This window comes from Cenococcum geophilum (genome assembly GCF_001692895.1).
Source record: "Cenococcum geophilum 1.58 unplaced genomic scaffold K441scaffold_48, whole genome shotgun sequence".
NCBI classification, from domain to species: Eukaryota; Fungi; Ascomycota; class Dothideomycetes; order Gloniales; family Gloniaceae; genus Cenococcum; species Cenococcum geophilum.
Genome location: NW_027137606.1, coordinates 1,259,688 through 1,287,072, shown reverse-complemented (window position 1 = coordinate 1,287,072; position 27,385 = coordinate 1,259,688). Strand labels below are relative to the sequence as shown.

The following is a 27,385-nucleotide window of genomic DNA, read 5'->3' as shown; positions in this document are numbered from 1 at the left end:
ATATATCTTAGGGGGCTATTTTATATACTAACAGCTTTAGAATTATACTGTCCCCTCCCGAATTTAAGATTAATTTCGTTAAAGTTAAAATTCCCGTTGTTAAAAGCGTAAGTACCTTTACGTACCCTTATATACAGGCCCACGTAAGATATAAAAAGCCTAAAATCTCATAATCTATAGAGCTAGATCTCCTAAGTAATTTAACATAATTTTTACCTTAAAATACGTTGTGGGGAGATTAATTAATTTTGTTGGGGTTTATAAGTTTTCCTTACAAAAAAAGCTTATGCTTCCACACAAATCTCGCCAAAGTCCAAGAAATCGATCAAATATCCAAAGGAGATTAGCGCGCCAGCGCAATCGATTTCTTGGTCTGAGCTTCTGAGGTAATCTGCTTGGATGCCTGCAGCATGTTCCAACACCCGCCAAGCCCCTCAAACACCAACCACGCCTTCAGCCGAAGCTAGCCCACCACCCCTCCACGCACACCCCCGAACCCGTCATGACCACACTCCCCGGCCTCTCCCTCTCTGCGCCGCAAGAAAGCTTCCCCCAAACCTCTGTCTTACGCACTCAGGACCTGCCCGCCGGCTCCGAATACCGTTTCGAAGTCTCCTTCTCGCGCAGCTTGGGCGTTAAGCTGCTCAGCGGCACCGCCGAGCTCTTTGGCACCGAGCTCGCACCCAACACTAAGGACCCGTACACCTTCTCCGGCACGAAAGGCGCGATATACACCTGGCATGGCTGCAAGCTGGAGCTGTCGGGCGAGGCGGAGAGCGAGTACACGGCCGAGGAGACGCAGATGATGAGCTATGCGAACGCGCACTTTGCGCTAGAGAACGTCCGCGAGAGAGCGAAAGCGGTCGGGCAGATGGGCCCGCGCGTGCTGGTGGTCGGGCCGGAGAATGCGGGCAAGACCAGCGTCGTGAGGATCCTGACGGCGTATGTGGTTAAGGCTGGTCGCCAGCCTGTTGTGGTGAATCTGGATCCGCGCCAGGGGATGCTGAGCGTGCCGGGCTCGTTGACGGCAGCGACGTTTGCGTCAATTTTGGATGTCGAGGAGGGCTGGGGGAGTAGTCCTATCTCGGGGCCGAGTCCGGTGCCTGTCAAGATGCCGCTGGTGTACCATTATGGGCTTGCTAGTCCAGAGGAGGGGAAGACATTCAGGCCATTGGTGACGCGGATGGCACTCGCTATGACGAGTAGGCTGGAGGAGGATGCGGAGGCAAAGACTGCAGGCTGTATCATAGATACACCAGGTGCTATCAGCCATGGGAAGGGAGGAGTATACGAGAATATTCAGCATATAATATCTGAGTTTTCGGGTGCGTACATTCGTGATGTTTGCCCTCTATTCTTGACATCCCTCGTCCAAAAATATGACCCCAAGCAAGCCCGTGCTGACTAGCCACTATAGTAAACGTACTCCTTGTCCTGGGCTCTGAACGGCTTTACAGCGACATGTCACGGAAATTTTCTAACCGCCCTTCTGAAGAGCCAGTCTCGGTCATCAAACTTGACAAGTCAGGAGGTTGTGTAGATCGAGATGAATTTTACATGAAGCAACTCCGGCAATCACAGATACGAGCATACTTCTTCGGGCATGGAGTTAACACGCTCAGCCCTCATACCCATTGGGAAGACTACAGTTCTGTGCACATCTTTAAAGTTGTGGAAGGTATGTTCTTAGTTGAATTACGAGACAAAATGTTTTCATAGCCCTAACTCATCTTAGAAGCTAAAAATACCAATCGTTCTTTCTTACCTGGCGACGATGATGATGAAAATGCCTCCACTACAATTTACGAAAAGGTTCAACCATCTCCAATGATCCAGAACTCACTCCTAGCTGTCACAAATGCAGATCCAAATGATAGGCAAGAGGCGATTCGAGATTCTAGTATTATGGGCTACGTATATGTGGCAGACGTGGAGGAGGCAAAGCACAAGATTAGATTATTAGCACCTCTGAGTGGGCGAGTCCCACCACACGCGATGGTTTTGGGGAGTTTTCCAGAAGACGTTGCTGATCTTGTTGGTTAACTTTTGTCATTGTATCCCACAGTCCGACTTAGAGCGGATCAAGTCTTTGGAGGGTATCCGATTATGTACTCTAAAACTATAGCTACAGAAATCTCAAATACAATATTCAAACATCCTTCCAATGGGGTTTAGCTGCCATGCATATCGTCATTGACCCTTGTTATGAGATCCGTTAATATCTTGACTGTGCTTCGCACACCCTGTAATACGTTCTCGTCTGGGCCTTGTCCAGGCGTCCATTTTGCGTGTGCGAAGTCGATGAGTTTGACTGTAGCAAGCTTAGGGAGCTCATCCTCTTCATCTTCGTCATCCTCTTCGTCATTGTCGTTATCATCCCTATCCTCAACATCATTGCTGTTCGGCGGAGTGTTCTCCAGGATCTTCTTCGCCGCATCAAATGTCTCGACATCACCTTCATACACCAATAACAAGCTCGCTGAATACATCCGACTCTCCTTCCGCTCAAAGATCTCCTGAATATTTTGCACATCGATGATAAACCGCTTCAAGCACTCCGAAGCCCTCTCAAAATCAGCTCTTGTGCGCTTTGCCCCAAACTTGGGCGGCAAGATGTAATCCGTGAAGCCTTGCATGACGTTTTGCACACTTAACTTCCTCCCATACATTTTATTGTAGACCCAGTATTCCGTCTCTTTCTCTAGATCCACTAATCCTCTTAGCTTCTCATCCTGTGCCGTCGGATCCTTAGCTCCTTGACCCTGCCAAGTCCTCATACCAGCAATCCGGAGGCCCAGAGGGCTGCTAGTGCTCTCTGCAGCCACCTTATCCAGGCGTGCCCGCTTCTCGGGCCGGGCATTCTCGTCCCATAAGCGTGCGCCGAGCTTGATGTCGAGGATGTTGGGCTTCTTGAAGCCGGCGGCGATGTTCTCGAGCACGATGGACTGGTCCGTCTGCAGCTTCTTGCCGTGTATGCGTTTAGTCTCATCTTCTCCTATAGCGACCACAGGAACGACGGGAATGGGCGAGTCTGCCCCGTTGACGGATGACGCGGCGGTCGAGGGTTGCTGGGATGAGCTCAGCTGCAAGGTACCCATAAAGGTCGGCATGTAAGCGGCGAGGTCGGGGTGCGAGAGTCTCGTGGACTCGTAGAAGGCGATTTCGGTAGCCGTGCAGGGCTTTATGATGAGTTCGCCCGACGGGTCGGAGAGTACACCGTCACTGGGGCCAATCGGTGAGCATATGTAGCATGTGAAAGCAGGCACGAGCACAGGTACTTACTGGCCGGCAGCAGCATTGGAGAAGGCGCTGAGGGTTGAAGGGTCTAGATTGGGTATGGCCATGAGTGTAGAGTGCCTAGGATTGCGATTGAAGATGCATTATATATGTCTGTGAAAAGGTGGCTGCAGTAGTGATGATGACGGATGCTGGGGGCCGTTTTGTACACGCCTCGGTAGGGCTGAGCTCCCCGCTCCCCTGTACCACGACTCATGTACTGCAGATATGTAATACATGCAGGTCCGCCTGACTCGCCTCAACACAAAATCAACGTCAAGAGATTTTGTGTGCTTTGGGGCTGGCCGAGTAGCAATGCAAAAATAGGCGGAGCCTTCTAACGACGTAGTCTTTCACCAGCCATCTATGTTGTCTAATTTGGCACACCTTCACCTACTACGTGTACTTACCCGGAGCTCTACTTGCCTCGTATTGTGCATGCCGCCTGCCGCGAGTTGCACAACACGCGCCGCTTGCGACTTCATCACTTCATCTGTTTTCCTCTCTGTCTCTCGGACTTGAGCTTCTTCAAGTTGAATTACCATTTCTTGCCACTAGCCAGTTCTTTTCATCTGAATTCAAACGCAGCATCTCTTCATCCACACCTCATCTTTATTCAGCCTCGCTGACCAGGACACTAACACCTACGCGGGGCAACGCGGGGCAACGCAGAGAGACAAACGGGCGCGGGGCGTATACAGTTTTGGGGCACTCAATACCACTACGCCAAAACCACGATCTTGAACAGATACACAACACTGAAACTTCATCTGCAGGGCGCTAACAGATTACTTTAGCCTAGCTGAACCACGTAGTTTGAAAGACAGCCCTATATATCCTCAAGACTATCAATATGCCTTCTGAAGAGACCACATCACTAACCGACGTGCACGAAAGCAACGAGGCCGGCCTTGGACAACAGCCTCGCTCTACGACTGGTAACCCACTCGAGCACTCTCCGTCACAAGGCCTAGGAGAATCGAACGCCCGACCTGACGATAAGGCAGAGAGCTCTGCTTCAGGTACGCCTGAAGTAGAAGACCATCCCGATGGTGATGAGATTCGGAGACAAGTACGTAAGATACAACATCTCTTGAAACATCTGGAGCACTTCGGCAGAATTAAGGCTCATATATCTCGTGTTATATAGGTCGAGTACTATTTCTCAGATGAAAACCTCCCCACTGACAAGTACCTTCTCGAGTTCTGTCGTGGTAAAGAGAACCTCCCCGTCTCCATAGGTCGAATATGCGGCTTCAAAAAGATGCGGCACTACAAGCCGCGCAAGCAAGTTGTCGCAGCTCTCCGAAAGAGCGCTTTTCTCGACGTGTCTGAAGATGGCAAGACTATCAAGCGGAAGATTCCTCTGAAAGGCCTAACAATTCTGGATGACAATAATAGCGATTCTGATGGTGCTCTAAGGCCTGAATCCACACTCGCAGCAAAGCTAAAGGAGGCGAAGAAGGCGAAGAAGGCAAAGAAACTTGTGATTCCGCAGCCGAACAAAGATATTCCTGCTGGGATGACAAAAAATATGGTAAGGACGTTTCTGGCCATATTTCACCCCTGCGTGCTTACACGCACACTCAGATTAAACCCCATGGTTTCGAAGAGTATTATGTCGACGGCCCCATTACGCCTGCTGAATTCAAAGAAGAGGAGAGTATGTACGACCCGAGCGTCTCTTTCATTGAGCGCATTGAAATCGCCATTCAGCGCTTCAAGCAAAAGCGACGCATGCACGAAATTTACTCCCAAGTCTTCAACAAATGGATGAAATTTGGCGGCGTTGATTCTGCTCCTCGCCAATTTACTGGCCGGCTGACGCAAGAAGAGATGGAGGGGAAGGATGCAGGAGAGATCGCGCGTATGATGGCAACACACCAGGTGGACTGGGATCGGGAGGATGAGGAGCAATGGGCTGTCGACTTCGAAGGCGTTGCTAAAGCATTCCTGTACGTCCCTACATCCACACCTTATCCTTTAGAAGCTAACCAACCCATCCAACCCACCATAGCTCATCCTACTACCCCGCCTACTTCAGCTACTCCACCGCAGAAGTCAAACGCACGACCCAAGTCCTCCGCTCCTTCTACAACTACCTCCTCCACCATAACGTGTGCCCAGAGCATGAATCCTCCATCCTCGCCGCCCGCCGCATCTGCGACCTCGCCGACCACGAACTCCCCGCCATCCGCGCCGCCGGCACCTCCCTCCCCGGCTCCTTCAACGTCGCCTGCTCCAGCCTCTTCGGCGGCTTCCACTCCACGCTCTACACGGGCGACAAAGGCTGGGCCGACACCACCCCCCCGCCTACAGCCTCAGACTGGGACAACATCGGCATGTCGTCGACCGTCGGCATGCGAGGCGAGGAAGCCGCCGTGGTCTTCAAAACCGGCATCGTGGCCTACGGCACCGAGGCGCAGTACGACTTCGTAACGGAGCGCGGCATCACCGCGATGGCGGTGCTGCGCGACGAGCTCGTCGGGCTCGAAATCGCGTCCCTCGTCCCCGCCCCGCCCGATATCTGCGAGCTCTACACAGCCCAGAACGACATGTGGGCATACAAGCTGTCGCTGACGCCGCTCGGCAAGATGCGGTGCGCGCCCTGGGCGGTGCCCAGCTTTGACGAGTGGGACCTGCCGGCGACGAAGCGGGCCACGCTACGGGATAGAGAGTACGAGTTCTGGGTCGAGGATAAGGTGCTGGATCAGTGCTTTGTGGGCATGAAGATGGAGGCGCGGGTTATGGAGTTGAGCTGTGGCATCTGGGTCCTCGACAGTGTCTGTGAGGTGCACTGCTCGTTCTTCACATGGCTGCCGAATGAGCTGCTCATGGAGAAGAGACCGAAGGAGGTGGTGTGGCTTAAGTCGCGCGAGGCACAGGAGGCTGAGAGGGCGGAGGCAGGGGAGGAGGGAGAAGGGGGTTCAGGAGGGTTGGAATCTGGGACGGGAGATGAGTCTGCTGGACTGGGTGGCGGTGTGGAGGTCATGTCGGGGAATCGCGGGGGCGAGGACGGCGTGTTGGAGTTTGCGGAGGAGGCGTAGAGCGACTTCGTGGTGTAGTATCGTACCCCCGCCTTTGAGCTTCTCACTTTCTCAGGTGCCTGATGGGCATGCAGGGTGTTATTATTCAAGGCCTCTCCAGCCCGTTCACGGCTGACAGAATTTTATATTTGTAATCTTGTTGACGGGAAATCCCCCTCAGGTTTAGTGGGCCCCTTGGGGCGTGGTCGCCTCGCTTGGCCACCCCCTCCCATCCTCGACCGCCTCCTTCCTTCCTTCCTCTCCCTCCCTCCCTTTCTATTTGCTCTCACCTTCCCGTGCTCAATATAAGCGCATAGCACCTCTAACAGCCAACTTTTTTTTTCGTTCTTACTTCGCTACCTCCTTAATTTCCCTTATCTTATTCTACCCCCTCTAAGTATTATCAAAGTAGCCCTGTACCCTTCCTCTCTACTTTACCGCGCTTATAGCGCGCTTCGTTATCGCCCTACCGCGAACTCACAGCTCCCTGCGTTTACCTATTCACATCCCATCTTTTAGCTCTCTTCCGTTCTATAACCTTGCGATATCCCCTCTTTAGCCTCTTTTTAGAGGTTACTTGCTAGAAAATCGGCCTTTTCGTTCTATTACGGACTTAGCTTTCTTTACCGCCGTTGACCTCTCTACTCTAATCTCCCTTACCCTCTTTCCCCTTGGTCCCCTAATCTAAATTAGGCTTAAGCTTTAGCTCTAATTCCTAGCCCTACTCCTAGCCACGAACTCCGCGCTACATCTCCCACTTAAATAACTTAAATCCTTGGCGTAATAGTTACTTTAATAACACTAGATAGATACACACGGTTCGGACTAGGGGTGGCGGTTCCGGTGCGACGCAATCCAGCCGGCGCGGCGGATTATCCGGACTTAGGCGCGATAGGGATATATAGGGATCGCCCGCCGCACCGATACGACGCGACAATATAACAGCGGAGCCGTCACATGTACGAGTAATAATAAATACTATGAGGCTATATTACGACTTACTACAATATGTCCAATTAGTAAAATGCCTTACCTTCAGCGTGGTTTTTATTTTCAATATTGGCCAATCAGATTGATCAATATTGGCACTAATTAATATTGGCGAGTATTGGCGAGTATTGGCGAGTATTGGCGATATTTGTAATATTTGCAGATCCTCTTGGCGCCCCTTTAAAAATATTAACTTGAACACCGTACGGGCGTTTATATAAACGTTTGTATAGGTGTTTGTGTAGGCAATTAATTAATAAATAAATTAATTATAGAGCCGTTTATATAGACGATTATAGAGTCTTCCTAGTATATTAGTGCTACGTATTAGTAGAGCTTAGAGTAGAGTAGAGTGTAGAGCTTTAAGTAGAGCTTTGGTAGGGCTTTAAGTAAAGCCTTATATAGAGCTTTAATAGAGCTTTAAGTAGAGCTTTAAGTAGAGCTTTAAGTAGAGCTTTGAGTAGAGCTTGGTGCAGAGCTTTGAGTAGAGCTTTAAGTAGAGCTTCGTGCAGAGCTTTGAGTAGAGCTTTGAGTAGAGCTTTGAGTAGAGCTTTGTGCAGAGCTTTTGTAGAGCTTGGTAGAGCTTCGTGCAGAGCTTTTGCAGAGCTTTGGTAGAGCTCCGCGCAAAGCTTCGCGCACAGCTCCGTGCATAGCTTACCCCTACGAGCTTAATTATCTTATAAAACTATTAATCTGTGTTAATAATTTATATAATCTTTATTTTAGAGTAAGTATATTTCTATTATAATAATTTTATCTAAATTGTTGCTAATATTTAAATATTGACACTGCAAATATTGGCTGGAATTTCGCTTATTGAAAACCACGCTGCTTACTTTCGCAGCTACCGTTTCTACCTCGCTGCGCCCTAACGGGATCTCTATTTCGCAGGCCACCCTATTAGTCTGTAAGTCTGTGCAGTCGATGCGGTACGGACGGTACGGCGCAGCAGCAGCATTAACCTTTATTAGCTGCGCCGGATCTAGCGAGCTCCGCTCTCGTATATAAGGACTGCGAAAGAGATCTACGTACTAAAGGGCGTCTTAATACCGTTTACTTCTTCACGGCTACGTTATAATAACCTTGCTTATGCGCAGTAAATGGCTGGATTTACCCCGCTTTACTACCTACGGCTAACTATTCCGTCTTTTTAGGCGTTTCGGCGGTAAGGGAAAGCTACTAGGTCTTCCCCCGATAACTATCACATATTGGGGGGGCTGATTTGGCGCGGTTACGACCTAGGTTAATACAAGGTTAGGGCTACCCCTGCTGATAACGCGCCCGAACCCCGCACGAGGTCGCGCAGCAACCGCCCCCGAGTACTTTTACACGCGATTTTGGGCGAAAAGGTACATAATTTATGTTAAATCGGTACTTCTGGACGGTCGCGTAATGTTATTCTGAATTTACAATACCTAAACGGGCTCTATTCCTACATTAAGGCGTCTTAGTTACTATAGTGCAGTCCTATATTAAGACGTCTTAGTTACTAGAGTATTAGTCCTACATTAAGGCGTCTTAGTCGCTGCGGTGCAGCCCTATATTAAGACGTCTCGGTTACTAGAGTATATAGTCCTACATTGAGGCGTCTTAGTTACTACAGTGTAGTTTTATATCGAGACGTCTTGGTCACTAGTAGAGTCCTATATTAAGGCGTCTTAGTTACTGCAGTAGTCCTATAGTAAAATAGTATTATATATATATATATACTACTTAATATAGAGCCTTTCCCTCCATTTCCCTCCCCTATCTAGTAGTTAGATATTCTTATAAAGCCAATCTAAAAAACGCTGGCCTCGTAGCTGTTCTAGCTAGTTAATAGCCTATCTCTTATCTCTTGCCGTACCGTCTTCTACGCGCCATCTTATATTCTTAATTATCTTACGGCGACGGCTATAGAATATAGCCTCGCCGTTAACCCGCTAGTGTGCCCCCTAGCAGCAATTAAGAGCTTTAATTAATGGCCTACCTGCTAGCCCTAAAGTCCACTTAGCCTAGAGCTAAAACACTAAATTACCGCCCTAAAGTATCTTATATTTCCTTAGCGGCGCCTATAGGTTAAGGATAAATGGGAGAGGTTAAGTGTTAGCTTACGGTAGCTGCGGTAGGGGTATAGTAGAAGCTTACGGTAGCTGCTGCGGGGGTATAGTAGATGTTATAGTAGACGTTATAGTAGACGGCTAAGCAGGCTCTACGGTAGTAGATAGTTAAGGACCTCTTAGTATCTTTTTAGGGGTTAGATATACGGGAGAGGGTTTATCTAAAGATAGAATTTAGCCGTTAATATATTTAGGAACGGACGCGGGTATAGGTATAGGTATAGGTATGGACATAGGTATAGGTATAGGGCTGTTTAAAGATGGATGTATGGACTCTGTAGGCCCTATCTAAATACCTGTCTTCCCTTACTAGATTTATATAGGTGTAAATAATGCTAATAACCTTTCTATCTCGCTAAGGCGTTCTAAGATCGTCTATATGCGTAATTAAACCCCCTTTATCTCTAAGATTGCGGCCTTATATCTTAGCTTAGCTACGGCCTTATAGGCGGGCTAGTATTTCCGCATTATTATTTTGTTTAGCGTAACTATACTGGCCAGTAAGCTTTTTACCTGCGCGGTAAACCTCTAGTACTCCTTATAGCTAAAGAGGGAGTCTTTTTATAGGGGGTAAAGCGGGAACTGCTTACGTAGGATTACTAAGTCCTATAATAGGATTACCCTAAGCGCGTAGAGAAGGCGTAGAAATCCTAAGCCTGTAAGATTAAGCCATATAACCTTATTATCGGCCTTCTCTAAGTAGTAGGTCTCTATGCGTTTTAGCTAAATATTAGTCTTAGGCTATATCTTTAAGTAGAGGGCCTCCTCTAGCACCTCTTGCGCGTGGGGGAGAAAGTAGCCCTTTCCTTCCTTTAGGAAGCCGGTAATCGACTATATAAACGCGCAAGGTAGATAGCTAAGGTAGGCTCCTATTATTACGTCCATATTCTAGCGTCCGGCCTATCTAATTTAGATCTCCTTAATACTGCTAAGCTTAATATGCCGGACGCTCTACTTATAGGCGCTATAGGTCTTCTCCTTTAAGTAAATTCCTACCCCCTAGAATATCTTCTTATTTTATTTAAATTATATATAATAGCTTAACGGCTATTGCGGTACTTTAATGCTACTAGGGAAGACGTATAGGTTATAGTAGTTCTCTAGCTGCTAAAAGGATGGGAAGCTCTTAGCGCCGTTCTTACCCTAGCGGTTAAAGAAGTAGAAGGCTATTATAGAGAGAGGGTAGAGGATAGGGTTAGTATTACGCATATAGCCTATATACTTAACCTTACTATATTTGTTAGGAATAGGGCAAATTGCCGCCATGTAAGGCAAATTGCCGTCACGTAAGGCAAGTTGCTGTTACGTGTCGCCGCGGCACTACCGTAGCGAGGAACCTTAAGTTCCTTGACCCTTACCCCTATTTATAAAAATAAGAATAATAACCATTATACTATTTACGAACCGTAGCTATATAATATCCCCTTGTAAGTCCAACACTAATTAGTGGTTAACTTTATAGTTATGCTATAGAACAGCTAGGTATTTACTAAGAAGAGACAAGCCACTGTACTAGTGCTACTCGTGCTAAAGGAAGCTATCTTTTGAGGTTAGAACTGGTCCTAAACCTTAAATAGAACTCTTCTATAAATCTAAGGATTTAAAGGCTAGAACTGGTCCTAAGCCTTCCCTAGATTATAGATTCTTGTGTCTATTATATAGAATAACACGCTTTACAAGTCTTCGCGATTTAAGGCTAGAATTGGTCCTAAGCCCTGTAATTGCAAATATACATTACAAACGCGTACTAAATGACAATCCCTATACTACTAATATTCCCTTCCTCTGAAGATATAACTATGGCCACTCTAAACAACTAGAGAGACTCCTTATTACTAGGGGTAGCTATATACGCGAAACTTATTAATAAAGATTGGGACGTATTTACCTTTAATATAACAACCTATACCGCAAAATAAGTTAACAGCTTTCTTCTACACCATATTCTATTCTACTAAGATAGCTATTACGCCGATTTATAGTTATGGGAATACTTTAGGGAGGATTTTGTAGGATGGACCGCCGACACCTAGGCACTTAGCAATGTTAATATTATTTAGGATTTTTGAGACTCCCTTTAAAGGAATAGGGTGTATATTGCTAAGGACAGTAACCTAATTGCCAGTAATATTTACGCCGTTCTTATTAGTATAGAAAAACCAGTATAGACGGAAGCTAAGATTATACGTTAACTACGGAAACCTAAAACCAACCTATATTCTTTAGAAGGCAACTTTAATTCGGAACGAAACCCCTAGAACGCTATTCTCCTACCTAAAGGTGCTCTACTACTTAGAGGTACTCTTCCTCTACCTTTATTATCTCTAACTCCTCTATCCTAGCTAACCAATAAGTCTTTATTTTAAGAAGTCACGAATTTAATAAAGGTATATTTAGATAAAGAGAAAAAGTTTAAAGGAGAATTATATAATATGCTTGGAGCAAAACTATAGGTCTTTTATAACTGCTGTAATAAGGTTAGAATTTAACGCTATTAGTTCCATTATACTTTCTCTATTATATTAAAGGGACGGGCGGTGATATTCTATTACGACTATATCACAGGTAAAAACTATAGCTTTAATGTAATGCTTTAGCTTATTAGAGCCCACTTTAAAACTAATAAAAACCGCTAACTTTATATATCTAAATAGCGGGAGACTATATTTTAGAGAGTTATCGCTTTTAACCCAATAATAACTCGCCTAGAGTGCCTTTAACTACTCTTTAATAAACTCTAGAAAATCTAACGCGGATTTATTAAAACTTACTAAAACAAGAATAGCCTAAGGGACTAGGTTATCTTAGCATGCTATAGCGTTCCTAAGTATAACTTAACGCTATATAAACCTATAGATACGTTTAAAGGAGTATATGCTAAGCTACGCTCCGCTATAGGTACTGCAATATAAACATAAGAATCTTAATAGCTTTATACTAAAAGCCCTACCTAACTAAGCGTTCCTAACCAATATAATTATAACTAGACTAATTAAATATATGGCGGCCGTGGTAGGGAATATAGTAAAGGGTATAATTAATATTAACTATAAGGTAATTATAGAGGTCCTTGTGGAGGTTTATTTCAAAATAATTGCTAGAAGAAGTGCTACGTTTATAAGAAGCTAAATTGCTAGTTAATTAGACACTCCCTTAATAAGTAAAAAGAGGTATATAACAAGTTCCGTTAAAGTGTAAGAAATGTTAGAAATTGTAAGGTTACTGCGGCCTACTTTTAAAGCTTCCTGGTTTAATATAAAGGCGTAGAAGACCTTAAGGGTAAGGTTAATAAGACCGAATAGCTCCTTATGGATATAGAAATTGAGGACTACTTACCTAATTAATACTTTACTGAGTATGGTAAGGTAAATGGTATATAAACCGTTGCTATTCTTAATGACCAATTTACGCTCCATTTTATTACGAAGTTAGATATCTTTAACGAGCTAAAGGAGAGCTCCGCGTTTTCCTTCGACGATAGATACTTGGCGAACGTCTTCTATAGTATTATGCCGGATACTAGAGCCGCAGAAGTATCTATAGTAGGAAAACCTTAAGTTCGAGCCCTTTAGCAGCTTAATAGCTCTATTTAGATTAATTATTCAACGGCAGGCCAACACACGATTCGTTTTGGCAAAGGTACTATAATCTCTCTCGGCATAATTAGGGTTTAAACCCCCTTAGGGTATATCACTTTTTACGTTGTTCCTACGAACACTCCGTTTCTATTTTGCATTAGAGATATAGACAAACTAGGCGTTAAGCTTAATAATCTTAAGAATATACTTATATAGGGAGATAATTGGGTGCCTATTATACGTAAGTGGGGTTACCCTTAGCTGCTCCTTTAATAACTAAAAAAGAGTGTTGCTTAAAGCTATTTAACTAAGTTAGAGTTACGCCAACTACACCGTTGTTTTAGTTACTTATTAGTTTACTAATTACTTAGGGTTCTTTAGTAAGCAGGCCATAAAGTTAAGGTTAAGGCAATTAAGCATTTTATAAAATACTACTACTACTGCTAAATAAACTAGAGGTCCCCTGGCCGATTTAAGTTCACCCTTAAAGATAACTACGACTTTAACTTCTATATTATTGTTAATGTTATATACCTTAGCGGCAAGCTAGTACTCTAAGTTGTTAACTTCTTAACCTTTTTTTAAGCCGCATAATTTTTAAAGGATATGTTAGCTAGGAACGTATAGGATACCCTTTAGTTATACTGGATTAATGTCTACCTAGGACCCCCTAATTAAATCGTCTATAATATAGGAAAGAACTTTTTATCTATAGAGTTCCGATAATAAATAAAGGCAATAGTAATTAAGGTTAAGGAAGTCCCTATTAAGGTATATAATAGTATTAGAAAAGTGGAGCGATATTATACGCTATTACGCCGCGTATATAAGATTATCTCTTTAGAACTAAAGAATGCTAGTAAAGAACTTACCTTATAAATGGCTATTAAAGCTATTAATAATTCCGCTAGCCCAGATAGACTTATACCTACATTACTAGTCTTTAGCGCCTACCCATAAATGACTAATAATTCTCTACTATCTCCCTCCGTTATATAATAAGCTAAGGCAATTTATAAGGCAATAAAGGAGGTATAACGCCTCTATGCTATACGCTAGGTTAATAACGTACTAGGAATAAGAAATGGCCTAAATACCTTAACTACGCTTAATCTGCCACTCTAGTCTAAAGTACATATATGGCGTGAAAGGGGAGAATAGTTAGGCCTATATTAACTTATTATAATTAATAGTTAAACTTATACTATTTAGATGCCTTACGGACCCACCTAATTCCGTTTAACTGTTATTAAGCCTTACTATAAAGATAACAATTCTAAGCCTTTATAGGATGCCCTAGAAGATGCCCTAGAAGAGAACTATAATTAATATACTCTAGAAGGCAACTATAATCCCAATATAATTGTAGTAAATGCGCTATAACTATAACGCGGTAGAGGTCGCCCGAAGGGATTATAAAATCGCTAACACCTTATTAATTTTAAAGAATAATTTGTTGCCGCCATTAAGAATGAAGTTAAGTTATTAATGGCCTTTATAATAGCTAAAGAGAAGGCTAACTTTAAGCTTATAAAACAGCTCTAAAAGGAAGGTCGTATTATAACCCTAAGAGCTCCTTTCTAAGTATCTAATAAGCAGGAGATCGACAGTCTTATTATAAGAGGAGTCTTTAAATTTAAGAAGTATGACCCTACTAAGTTTAATAGAATTTGCATCTTTAAGTTAAGAATAGTTAATGAGATTAAGGGTAAAGCTATTAACGCCCTATTTAAGAAATTAAGGCTTATTATCTAAGGTTATAACAATAATAGTAAGGAGGTAATTCTTACGTAATTTCCTACGATATAACGAGCTAGTTAGTAAGTCATTATTGCACTAGCTCCCTCCTTAATAAAGAACGGAATGGTAGTTTATTTATAAGATATTACTTAGGCCTATACCCAATTAGAGACGCGCCTTTAGCGCTTAATACTAGTATACCTTTTAGAGTAAATTTGCCACTAATATCCCAAAGATACGATTATGGTTATACTTAAGCCACTATATAAAATTGCAGAAGTAGGAACTTATTAGTAGGCTACCTATAGTAAGCACCATAAAGAGAAGCTTTTAATAACTACTTCTATATTTAATCCCTGCTTTCTCATTATAACTATAGGTGTATAATTACAGCACCTAGTATACGAACGCGTAAATACGCGTTTATGCACCAACCACCTACGTGCTGACTAATTAGGGGGGAGGCGCATTAGTATATAGACCACGTAGTCTGCTTTATATAATTAACAGTCACCATCCAAACAAGCATACGATACTACATGTATTTTATACCCATGGATATAACTTACTTATGCTATTAAGTTAGTACGAACACTGATCAGTAAGCGCGCACAGATCAGTAATTACTTAATACCTCCCCCCGAGCGATATATACGACAGTAACCACCCGTTTAGACTCCTAGTACAACCTACTAAAAGGTTAGAAGTTGGGGATTACGGACTTATCTCCAACTTTATATACTTATTTAAGTCTTAGTACGGTTTACCGGAAGTTATAAACGTAAATATAGACCTATACGGAACCCCTATCCTTAACCCCCTTAAACCTTAAACCTCTTTGGACCTTTTACGGAAACCTTTTACCCTCCTACAAACCATTACGGACCTATTAATCGATTTTACGGACCATTACAAGACCTCCCCTACCCGTTACAAGCTGCTACTACTTGCTACGCACTATACTACACTATAGTATGGCAGACATTAGCAAGTAAGTTAGCGAAGGTTAAAAGAAGTAGAGATAAGGCGTCAACGTTACGTCTACAAACAACGTTAACGACTATATTAGCTTTAAAATCCTTAAATATAGATACTTTAAGCTTATAAATAACGACCTATAGGAGCAATATAAGGAAGACTTTGCGAACTTTACGGAAGCTATTTTTAAGGCTTATAACCCTACTGCCATCTATAACCTACAAACCCTTTTACATTACTAAGGTGTATAGGTTAAAAGGGACAAACAAGTTACTATTGCACGGTCTCTATACAACACACTATATAAGGAGGACTAAACGGAATAGACTAAAGAATAGATCTTAGATTATATTAAAACCAGTAACCTCTTCGCCTCCTTTAAACTTAATAGAATCTCTAGCCTTATAGCTAACCCATTTAACCAAATTTATTCCACAAACCTAAGTAGCATTAGAATTAATCTTACTGGCTAAAGTATACCTAATACTTAAGTTACGGACCACAATACCCCCATAACCTAAATTATAGACTATAATACCCCTATAAACCAAAATACGGACTAAATTACCCCTATTATTTAAGTCACAGATCCGTAAGCTATATATCCGTAAGCTACAAATCCGTAAGTTATAGATCCGCAACCTATTTAAGTAAAGACCTATAGTAAGGAGCTAGCTAACCTAGCTAAGCTCTATACCAACAAATCTAAGTATAGCGGTGAAAACGATAACTTTAACTTTAAACTTACTATCTTTACAGACCTCTATTAGAAGGCTGATATTCCTAAATAAAAATTCAGCCAAGCCTACTCCACTATACTACGCAGCCTAGCACTTAACTACTACTACACTAACCTTAAGAGCAACCCCCTTGGTGTTCCCTTTAATAAGCTATATAAAGCTACGCGCAACTACTTTAAAGGACTAAAATATAAGTGTAATATTCTTACCTAATGGAATACAACTAAGCTACGGACCGTAATCGATAAAAACACTAAAAAATCGACTATAAAGTGCCTACAAATTCTTATTAAAGACCTTCGGCACCTATAGTACGGCCTTAACACTAAGCTTTAAACAGACGACTTCCTGTATAATAAACTTATTACAGCCTACCAGGAAGTAGAGCCCTATAAGTACGCCTACTACAAGCCTACAGATACCTTAGCTGGCCTTATTAATAACCTACGCTCCTCTATTATAACGTATAAAGTCTTAAACCCACTAAGCAGCACTTAAGCCTTTATTGCGGATATTTAATATCCGTAAATAGACTTAGACGTCTACTTTACAGACCGCCGCTACCGCTAGCAGCACCTATACCGACCAAGTCCCACCTATAACCCCTATAGCAACCCCCGTACAAAAATATACCCCCGCAGACAAACCAGCTAAAAGTGCTTCGTGTGCGGTAAGGAAGGATATTAGTCTATAAGGTATACCCGGGAAGAACATAATAAATCTAGGAAGAGACTTAATAGCCGTATTAACTAGTTTATTTTGGAATACGAAGAAAAGGAAGTAAAAGAGCCCCCTAATAAGTTAATAGAAGCCCTTATAATTAACTTTAACTTAGACGCTTAGGAATAAGAGACCTTAGAAACATTCCTAACTACTTTCAGACCTTTTACGGACAGCTAAGCCTTTAATATTACGACCGTATTAGCCGACCGTTCCTTTATACACTCAGTTACGCCCAAAAACCATTCCGTAAGTACCCCTATTACGGACGTTATAGATTATAAGTAGGACCTATTTATATATATTACTATAGAACGCTATACCCCCAAAGAATTCTACGGTGTTATAATCGACATAGGTGCCTCTAAGAAGTCTACCGTAGGCTACGGACAATACCTTATATATAGGACCACCACAAATGACAATACAGACATTAATATTACGCAAACTAGGGCCGTAAACGTCTAATTCGGCATCGGCTTAACCGCATTAATTAGATTAGTTAAAGTTAAGACTCTAATTAGCCTAGTTAACTTCCACGTGGTAAAAGCGGATACCCCCTTCCTACTCTATCTTATAGATATGGACAGGTTATAGGTGTACTATAATAATGTTACGGACACCCTAATTAGCCCCGCAACTGCCCTAAAAAGCAAGTATATTACCCTACTAATTACACAATAATTTGGACACCCGTTCCTTATATAGGGAGAGACTTTACGGACCTATATTTAGGAATCTTTTAACTATAACCTATGCTACCTTACCAGTACGGAGATCCACCGCCTACACCGCCGTTTTGGCCACCCGTTAGCCAAAAAGCTGTATAGAGTCCTTAAACGCTCTGGATATAACAACGTTAATAAGAAGGTAATTAACCACCTAACTAAATACTGCTCCTTCTGCCAGAAATACAGACGTTCCCTAGGCCAATTTAAGTTCACCCTTTATAAGGACCTTAACTTTAACCACTTAGTATACGTAAATATTATATACATTAACGGCAGTCTAGTATTACATATAATCGACAAGGCAACCCGCTATTAAGCCGCCCGTTAGTTGCAAAATATATCTATAAAATATACTTGGGATATTTTACGGACCTGTTAAATTAACACATACGTCAGACCTCCGCAGTATATTACCCACAACACTAGTAGGAACTTTATTAGTAAGGAATTCTAGTAGTATACTACGGCCATGGCTATATTAATAAAAGCTATTTTAGTTAAGGCGTATTAGTCTATTAGGCTTATTAAATAAGCTCACCTAGCCTTATAGAGAGCTTACTAGATTATTACGGACGAATATAAGGATATTTAAAAGGAACTAGCTCTATAGATGGCCGTAAAAGCCGTTAATAACACTGCTAGCCCGGACGGACTAGTACCTACCCTCTTAGTTTATGGAGCTTACCTAAGGATAAGCAACCTAGGCCCTTCTGCCCCGTCTATTACGGAATAAGCAGCTATAATACGGAAGGCAATAACTAAAATAGTTAAGCTATAGGCTAAGCAAGCTATTAATAACGCCCTATATTACCGCAACGGACCTAATACAACCCTAGTATACGACCTCCTACTTAACTCTAAAGTCCTTATATAGCATAAAAGCGGCAGTTAGAATGGACCTTATTATCTACTAGCCATAGAAAATAAGACGTGCTACGTATAGCTTCCTAGTAGGCTAACTAGCTTTAGAAGCACGTCCATAAAACCCTACTTTTGGCCTGAAAACACCTATGACGTCAAACTAGACGAACTAGAAGTACCCATTAAACTAGACGAACTAAAAGCACCTACTAAATTAAATAAACTAGAAGCACCTTTACCTACCCCAAAAGTCCCCCAGAAACCCACTAAACCTACTAAACCTACCGTAAAGCGTGGTTAAGGACACCCCTAAAAGCACCCCGTAACTAAGAACACTATAATAGAAAATTACCTAACCTCCGCAGGAATATCCGCAAGGCAATCTCCGCCTATAGATATATCAGTTCTAGTACAGGAAACCCCGTTTACGGACTTATAACGTAAAGAGATTAACGGACTACTTAAAAAGGGTGTCTTTGCGGTTATAATAGAGAAAGACGTCCCATAAGGCGTCCGTATATTTAACTTACGCTTNNTTAACAAGATTAAGCACNCTAGTACTAANAAAGCCTTTAANAAATTAAGGCTTNTNNTANAAGCTTATAACGATAAGGGAAAGGACTTAGTCCTTACGCAATCGCCTACAATTTAATAAGTTAGCTAATAAATTATACTTGCACTTACGCCGGGACTATAGTAAATTAAACCTGTAGCCCTATACTTACGGGATATCTCGCAAGCCTATATGTAGTCCAACACCTACCTAAGTAGGGATATCTTTATACGACTACCCCGTAAGCTTAACCTATAACTAGGAACAATTTTATAGGTTATAAAACCTCTTTATGGAGTACCAGAAGCTGGGAACCACTGGTTTAAGACGTACCACTAGTATTACGTCAGTAAGCTTAAAATGGAACAGTCGACCTATGACCCCTACCTCCTATATAGCCCATTAAACGGCCTTAGTATTATTAGACTTTAAATAGACGATACCCTATTCCTAGCAGACTAGACCTTTACGGATACTAAAGAAACTAAACTATAAAAGGCTAAGTTCTTAGTAAAGCCGTAAGAGTAGTTAACTAAGCAGAATCCGATTAAGTTTAATAGAGGCCTAATTATACAAAAGGGCAACCTAATTAAGCTAACTTAGGAACGCCAAGCTTAAAACCTAAAGCTTATTATAGCAAAGCCTACGGACCTTACTAGTTCCCGCGGAGAGACCTATAAGACCGTAAATATAAAGGACTAATACGCTGCATAGCGTGCAAGAGGCGCCTATATTGCCATAGTCTGCCAACCCGAATCTGCCTATAACTTATCCTTTGCGGCCTAGGTAGTAGATCCGCAAGAAGAAAATATTAAGCAGCTTAATAAGCGCATTCAGTGGCAAATTAACAATGCAGCAAGGGGACTTACTTTTATACCACTAGACCTAAATTCCCTTAGCCTACTAGCATTTACGGACGCCTCCTTTGCTAATAACAAAGACCTATTATTATAAATTGGCTTTATAATTATACTTACGGACCATAATTAGGACGTAAATATACTATACTAGTCTTTAATTAAGTGCAAACGAGTAACCCGTAGTGTACTAGCTTTTAAACTATATACACTAGCTTATAGATTTGATATAGCAGCTGCAATTAAATCAACGGTCTAGAAGATTCTATAACTAGAGCAGTTACCCCTGGTTTTATACACTAATTTAAAGTCCCTTTACAACTACCTAGTTAAACTAGGTATGATACAAAAGAAGAGGCTTATGGTCGACCTAATGTGCTTACATTAGGCCTACGAACGACGTGAGATTATGGAGGTTAAATAGATCAGTAGCGGAGACAACTTAGCGGACGCCATAACTAAGGCAAAGCCGTATTAAGCCCTTAAAACCCTAATTAATACAAATAAGCTCAACCTAAAAGTTATAGAATGGGTAGAACGGGACTAACGGAGTACCTATGGTATGTCTACGGCCCGTTGGAAGGCCGTACGACTCGTTATATAGTATAGGTGGAAAATGGTAGAAAGCTACGGTGGAACTTAGTAGACTTACGTAACCTGCCGAATTTTATAGGGTGGTTAAATTAACCAATTACGATTTTCCATCCCCGGGATAGAAAATCGCCATTGGTTCGCTTAGTACTAGCGCCTTAGTAGCCCTTAAAATCTAACTTACGGCTCATCTACTGCCCGTTAAAAGGCCGTATGGTTTATTTTACGGACCGTAAGCAGAACTTACGGCCAGCTTGGGGCACCGTTTGGAAGGTAGCCTAAACGGCACCTTAGGGAGATTTCCTATGTATTTTCTTATATGTTTTATGGTTCTATTAAGGCAATTACGGAGGCTGTATATAAGTGGTTTCATTTTCCAAGTACCGCTAGTATATAATTATAGCACCTGGTGTACGAACGCGTAAATACGCGTTCGTGCACTAACTACCTACATGCTAACTAATTAGGGGGGAGGCGCATTAGTATATAGACCACGTAGTCTGCTTTATACAATCGACAGTCACTATCCAAATAAGCATATAATACTATATATATTTCGTGCCCGTAAATACGACTCACTCGTGCTATTAAGTTAGTATGAACAATAGGAACTCTATTTAGAATTATCGGCATATAAACTAATAATATAATTATCTTAGGAGACGACTAATTCTTAGCTCTTAAAGAAGATAAGCTAGTAAAGGTAAATCTTATAGTAAAGCTAAAGGAAAAGCTTAGTTTAATAATACTATTACTCTTTAATGGATGCATTCTCTCCCTAAATAAGGATTCTATTGCTCTACGCCAGAAGGGTTAAGGCAAGAAGATTAACGTTATTAATGCTAATTCTCTAAAGTAAGGATATGTGGAGTAACGCGCTTATAGAGCTTATGTTGTTTCTATCTGTTAACCTAAGGCTTTATTTAATCTCTCTATTGCCGCCTAATACTAGGAACTAACTAAGGATAATATCCTTGCCCTAAATAAGCGTCTTTTCTAGCAAATAAACCATCTTAATTGGGGACTACTTTATATGCTTATTAATCTTCCTACCGCTAAGCTCTTTATATTTATTAATGGATTGTTTATAAATAATAAAGATTTTAGCTCCTAGTTAGGATATAAGATTATTATTATAAACGAATTTACTAGAGAGAATGACTTTATAATTTATAGTAATTTTATCTATTAGAGCTTAACTAAGAGTAAGCGCGTTACCTAAAGTGTTTTGGCGTTAGAGATATATAAAATAGTTAGCGGAGTTAATATAGTAATTGTAATTGGAACTACCCTAAAGATGATTATAGATTAACTTAAACTTTCTGTTATTCCTATGATTGTGTGCACCAACTTATATTCCCTCTATGAGTATTTAGTTAAGCTCGGTATTATAAAAGAGAAGCGCCTTATAATTGATATTATGGCACTTTGGTAATTCTATAAGCGTTAAGAACTCTTTAAGATTTAATGGATTAATAGCTAAGATAACCCGGTAGATGCGATAACGAAGGCGAACCTAAATAAGGCACTAAAGACGTTTATTGATACGAATACTCTACGTGTATGAGTTAAAGGTTAGGTTAAAAGGGAGTCCCCAGAAATTTCTTAATTACGTGAGGTCTTGAGATGTCCAGGAACTTCGACCGGCGGTTAAAGTTGTCTAATTGGTTAGATTCTCTTGCCAAGACTTTTTAGAGCATAATATTCTGCAGACCCTGACTTAATCTAGCCAATTAGGATTTTCCATCCCTGGGATGGAAAAAAAATCGCCATTGGCTCGCTTACTGCTAGCGCCTTAGCGGCCTACCCGTCTTTGCTAACTGCTGTATTGTCGCATAGTGTTTGGTCTTATTGTACACTATCTGGTATTGTTGTATCCTGTCTGTTTATATATATATAAATGGCAACCACAAAAAGAAGAGTTGCTAGTGTTGGGAATAGGGCAAATTGCCGCCATGTAAGGCAAATTGCCGTCACGTGAGGCAAGTTGCTGTCATGTGTTGCCGCGGCACTACCGTAGCGAGGAACCTTAAGTTCCTCGACCCTTACCCCTATTTATGAAAATAAGAATAACAACCATCATACTATCTACAAACCGTAGCTACGTGATATCCCCTTGTGAGTCCAACAATATTAATTCTGCTTCCCCTATATTATTAATATAATTATATATAGCGCTAGCTTGTCTAGTTTAGGCCCTTTATTCTCTAGTTTAATAAGGATAAAGTTAGTAAGCTAAATATCCCATCTACTCTCGCCTTAGGTAATAGTAGTATAGCCTAAGGAACGGGTTAAAAAACGGTAGCCGTAAATACTCTATATAGACCGTAATATATAAACCTAATAAATACTTAGCCGTAGTTTAAAGGTAAGACTTAACTAAACCTAGTATTTTAGAGCCCGTCTCCTAGTACTAAGTAATTGCCTTTTTAAGCCCTTTAACGTTATAGCCGCTAGTAATTATAAATAGGCCTTAATTAATAAAGTTAACGTATTAAATCTGGTCCTTGTCGCGGCGGACACTGTCTAGTACTGCTAAGAGCTTCGCCCCCTATAGCGGCTGCGAGGTCTTGCCTTTTAACTGCTATACGTAGAGCTTAGTAATAGCGGAGATATAGCTATTTATAACTAAGTATTGGACGGTCTCGTTAAATAGGGCGTTTAGGGCCTCCTTATCCTATATCTCTTCCTCCTTTATAGCTTCCTTCCCTGCGGCTGCGGCTACCCCTATAGCTGCCTTTCCCCTTAGCGGCCCTCCTGCGGTTGTTTTCTACCTCTTCTTCGCCCGCTCGCCATCTTTTTACATCTCTTTCCGTTTTAACTTCCGTTTTTAATAGCCAGCGGCCCGTAATTCTTAATTAATAACTTACTACTCTAAAAATAAGTAAAGCTTATCTTCTGTTACCTAGGCGCCGTTTATATTGCCTTCTAGTCTTATATACCAGTCTTCCCACTCTTTCTACTTTAGCTCGTACGCCCTTATAGTATTCTTTAAGCGCTAGGCCTTATAAATATCCTATAGCCATACTGTTTAGGCCTTAAATTCGTTCTGGAGGCTATAGGGGGAGGAGGCTAGGGGGGCTTCTATAGTAGACTATAGGGTAAGAAGATTCCTAAAAGACTCTATATCCGTAAGAGGTAAGGGGGTAGACATGTAAGCGCGGCATGGGTAAATAAAGCTACCGAACGCGTAAATATTAATAGAGAAGGAGAAGAAGAGGGCTCTATATTATAGAATTAGAATTACAGTAGGCCTTTCTATATAAAATTAGAAGCCCCGCGCGAGCCAGGAGCTAGCGCGGGCATAAGAATAGCAGAGGGTTGGAAAATAGGTTTATCGAGGCGACGATGAGGTCGAAGGCGCGCGATAAGGACCTCTATACTAACCCAGTACTAACCTAGGCCTCAAAAACGCGTCCGAAAAGTAGGGGCCACTACCAAAGGGGGGGGTGATATTTGGACGATATGTCGCGGACCTTAGGGGGTTGTGCGTAACCCGAGGTTATACCAAGCCTAACCCCGACCTCTGATACCTCAGGATGCCCCCAGGGCAAACCCCCGGACACCCCTCGGATGGCCGTCGGGACGTGCCGGAGGCACGTGCCCGTAGTATATAGTCTCTCCGATCCCAGAGGCCTTACTTCGTCTCCTCCACAACCTATCCTGTTCCTACAATCGTGCCTTATAGCCCCCTGTCTACAAAGTCCCCTCACACACATAATAAATAGGTCATCAGAAATATTGCAAGAGCGTTTAATTTCCCTATGGTTAGAATCCAACCATAAACGAAATATGCTTTGAAACAAGTAAAGGGCATGATTATTAGCTTTCCTTTTAGCTGTACATAGCAGAGCGCACCTTCCGATATCACTTATTATTTTATTTCCTACCACTAACGGAAGCATATAAAAATATCCCCCTTGAAACTTTGGGACTACTTTAACTTCTAATAGATTAAATACTCTTGCTTATCCGGAAGTTGACTTGGAAAATGCGCCCTAACTTTTGACTGTGATTATGCCAACTTAGCTGGCAAAAGAATTTAAGACATGCCAATTAGAAATTTAGTGTCACGAAGCAGAAGTCGGATTTTGTGGTAGTTACGGCGAAGAAAGTCTTTTCAGAGGCGGACACTTCTCAAGATCTGAGATGAACTAAATCCAATACATAATACTAAACCAATGGCTAAACAACTCGCGCCTCCATCGAAAGATAGCTATATCATTCCTTAAGGAAGAGAGGTAGTATATGCAAGCTGGACTAACAGTATAGATGCATTTTCTAGGTTTGATACAAAGAGGGACTGATGCTGATTGTAATATCTTCCCTTTTATTAACACTGCGATGACTAAGCGAGTACAATATTTCTGAAGAAGAATCAAGACTTACCGACCACGTGACGAACTTCCGGCCTGTTACCCACCACCCTCTTTATCGCCTGCACCTACCTCATATATATATAGTCTCTGTTTCTTTATGGATCAATCGACACACGAGTTCCTGACCTTGTATTCTCCAGTTAACACAAACGCTGGAAATCTGCTGCTCTTTATATGGTAATAATTTTTCCACTGCAGATATCGCTAATTCCTTGCACACTTTTGTAGAGGACTGTACGTGTATGCGATGCATCTGCTTTATAGGGAGTTGCAGGCAGGGCCCTGATACAGTTGCAAGTTCTACGCCTGCGTGAAGGTAGAGCTTCGTGAGGAGCTTCGCGAGAGCTTCGCGAACTAGCTCAGGGGTAAGCCGTGCACGGAGCTCTGCACGGAGCTCCTGACGAAGCTCTGTGCGAAGCTCTGCAAAAGTTCTACCAAAAGCTCTACAAGAGCTCTACCCACGCTATAAATAGGTGAATAGAGCGCGCAGTGCACAGAGGGGGGTTCCAAGAGGGTCCCCCCCTTGAAGCTCTGCTCGAAGCTCGTACGATAGTTTGCACAAACGTCTGCACGAACATCTAGACGAACGCTTGCACGAACGCCTACATAAAGCTCTGCTCAAAGCTTTATACGAACACGGCCTTCAAAAACAAGCCTAAACCCAAGCTCTATGTAGAGAAGCTCTGCTCAAGGCTCTACGCGAAGCTCTACATAGAGCTCTATCCCTTCGGCTGGTAAAATGGGTCCTACGGTTATCGATAAGAGCCAGCCAATAGAATCAATAAGATCAAGCCTCCGTGATGAGAAATATGAGGTCGTAGAAACTGTCGATATCTATATACAATTGCTATATACACTCAATCTTTAGAGCGGAGTCGCTCCAAATGAGGAAGCCAACACTTGTCCTTCCTACAGAACGGTATGTGGCAAACAGAGCAGCCATATAGAGTTTTTGGAGCTCTATGGCGCCTCCTCCAACTCTTACTATCGCGAGCTTTGCGAGTTGTATTTTGTGAGAGCTCTGAGAGAGGCTTTCTACGCCCTCTATGTTATACTTGAGTCTTCCTGCCGGTCTCTATATAAGCAGAGCAGAACTTCTGATCGCGTTGTATAAACAGCTTCACAAGCTTATAATCCTCTACCGGGTACCACAAAATATCACTTGTAGAGTAGCGCGTTGGCTTCTCCCGAATATACACTCGCGAGCGAGTTGATTGCTTAAAGAGAGCCTGCCGAAGATCCTTCCGAAACTGCTTATGTGTATCGCGAGTATTATTGGAGGAGGTGTAGGAGGAGAGTAAAAAGCAATTAATAAGAATAACGTTAAGTAGGAAGTGCTATAAAGGCTTCTAAGTCTTTATATGTGTCCGCTAAGTATTGTAATAAAATCGTCTTTGGTCTACTAGATCTACGCCTAGCATATAGTGATTATAGTTGTTTATGAAGGTAGGAATTGGCAGATTTTTAACGACGTTGTTACCGAATACCTTACGGGTTTGTTTAGTAGAGCTAGTAGTAAGAGCAGGACGCCGGCGAGAGGTAATAACTGATTTCTTCCCTATGGTGATATATGACGTCAGCGGGAAGTGTAAGAGAGAAGCAAGGTGGATTTCTTACCGTTGTCAATTGTACTCATAAAAAGGACGATTTAAGCGTCTTTCCAAGCAAACTCTATTACTTGTGAGTTCTTTGAGGTAGCTCCGTAGAGCGTGCCCCACGGTATCTAGGCTATATGGTAGAGCTTAAGATGAGAGAGTCTTTTATCGATTTGCTTAGCGGGGGTCTTCCTTCTGCTTCCTCCAGCGTTAATTAAGATATCGCCTTCGGAGTCACCTAGCTCCTCGCGCTTTGTTTTGGTTGTTCATACGGTGCCTGCACCTCTAATTCCTAATTGGCGAAGCCTTGTAAGAAGTTTAACACTTGTAAATAGATTGTCGAGCTAAATGACGTGACGCCCTAGAGAATAGAGAGGCTTATTCGTTTCTGAATCGCGCTGAGTGAGCAGATTAAGTATAACTGCCTGCGTCTTTGAAAAGCCTTCCTCCTTAGTAAATGTAGTATTAAGATCTACCGGGCCCTTTTTATCGCCTTTAGCGTGCCACAACCAATTAAGGACGTAGCCCTCGTTAGCCAGCACCCAAATCTTAAAGCCTTCGGGCGTTAGTTTCAATGGAATATTAACAATTTCGGAAGCGCGTCCTATAAAGCGTTGGATCGTCTCGTTAACTACAAGGTAAGTTCCGGGGGTATAAAGCTTGCGACAGCT

The 27,385-nt window shown here is 42.3% G+C and overlaps 3 protein-coding genes across 3 annotated transcripts; 2 read left to right on the top strand and 1 right to left on the bottom strand.

Moving 5' to 3' along the window:
- The first annotated feature begins 452 nt into the window (after positions 1-452).
- Positions 453-2,511, top strand: K441DRAFT_643628 (Clp1-domain-containing protein). The gene is made up of 3 exons (XM_067646724.1): positions 453-1,325; positions 1,418-1,678; positions 1,736-2,511. Exons 1-3 carry the CDS (start codon positions 503-505, stop codon positions 2,041-2,043), a joined length of 1,392 nt encoding a protein of 463 aa, XP_067499867.1. The 5' UTR covers positions 453-502; the 3' UTR covers positions 2,044-2,511.
- K441DRAFT_643626 (SAICAR synthase-like protein) lies at positions 1,932-3,400 on the bottom strand. The gene is made up of 2 exons (XM_067646723.1): positions 3,283-3,400; positions 1,932-3,222 (listed from the first exon to the last, which is right to left on the bottom strand). Exons 1-2 carry the CDS (start codon positions 3,342-3,344, stop codon positions 2,172-2,174), a joined length of 1,113 nt encoding a protein of 370 aa, XP_067499866.1. The 5' UTR covers positions 3,345-3,400; the 3' UTR covers positions 1,932-2,171.
- Positions 3,401-4,129: 729 nt separating this feature from the next.
- Positions 4,130-6,323, top strand: K441DRAFT_689586 (uncharacterized protein; the record flags this gene model as incomplete). Its single annotated transcript, XM_067652315.1, has 4 exons — positions 4,130-4,348; positions 4,427-4,813; positions 4,867-5,231; positions 5,294-6,323. The coding sequence occupies 4 exons, from the start codon at positions 4,130-4,132 to the stop codon at positions 6,321-6,323; spliced, it is 2,001 nt and encodes a 666-aa protein (XP_067499865.1).
- Positions 6,324-27,385: the final 21,062 nt, after the last annotated feature.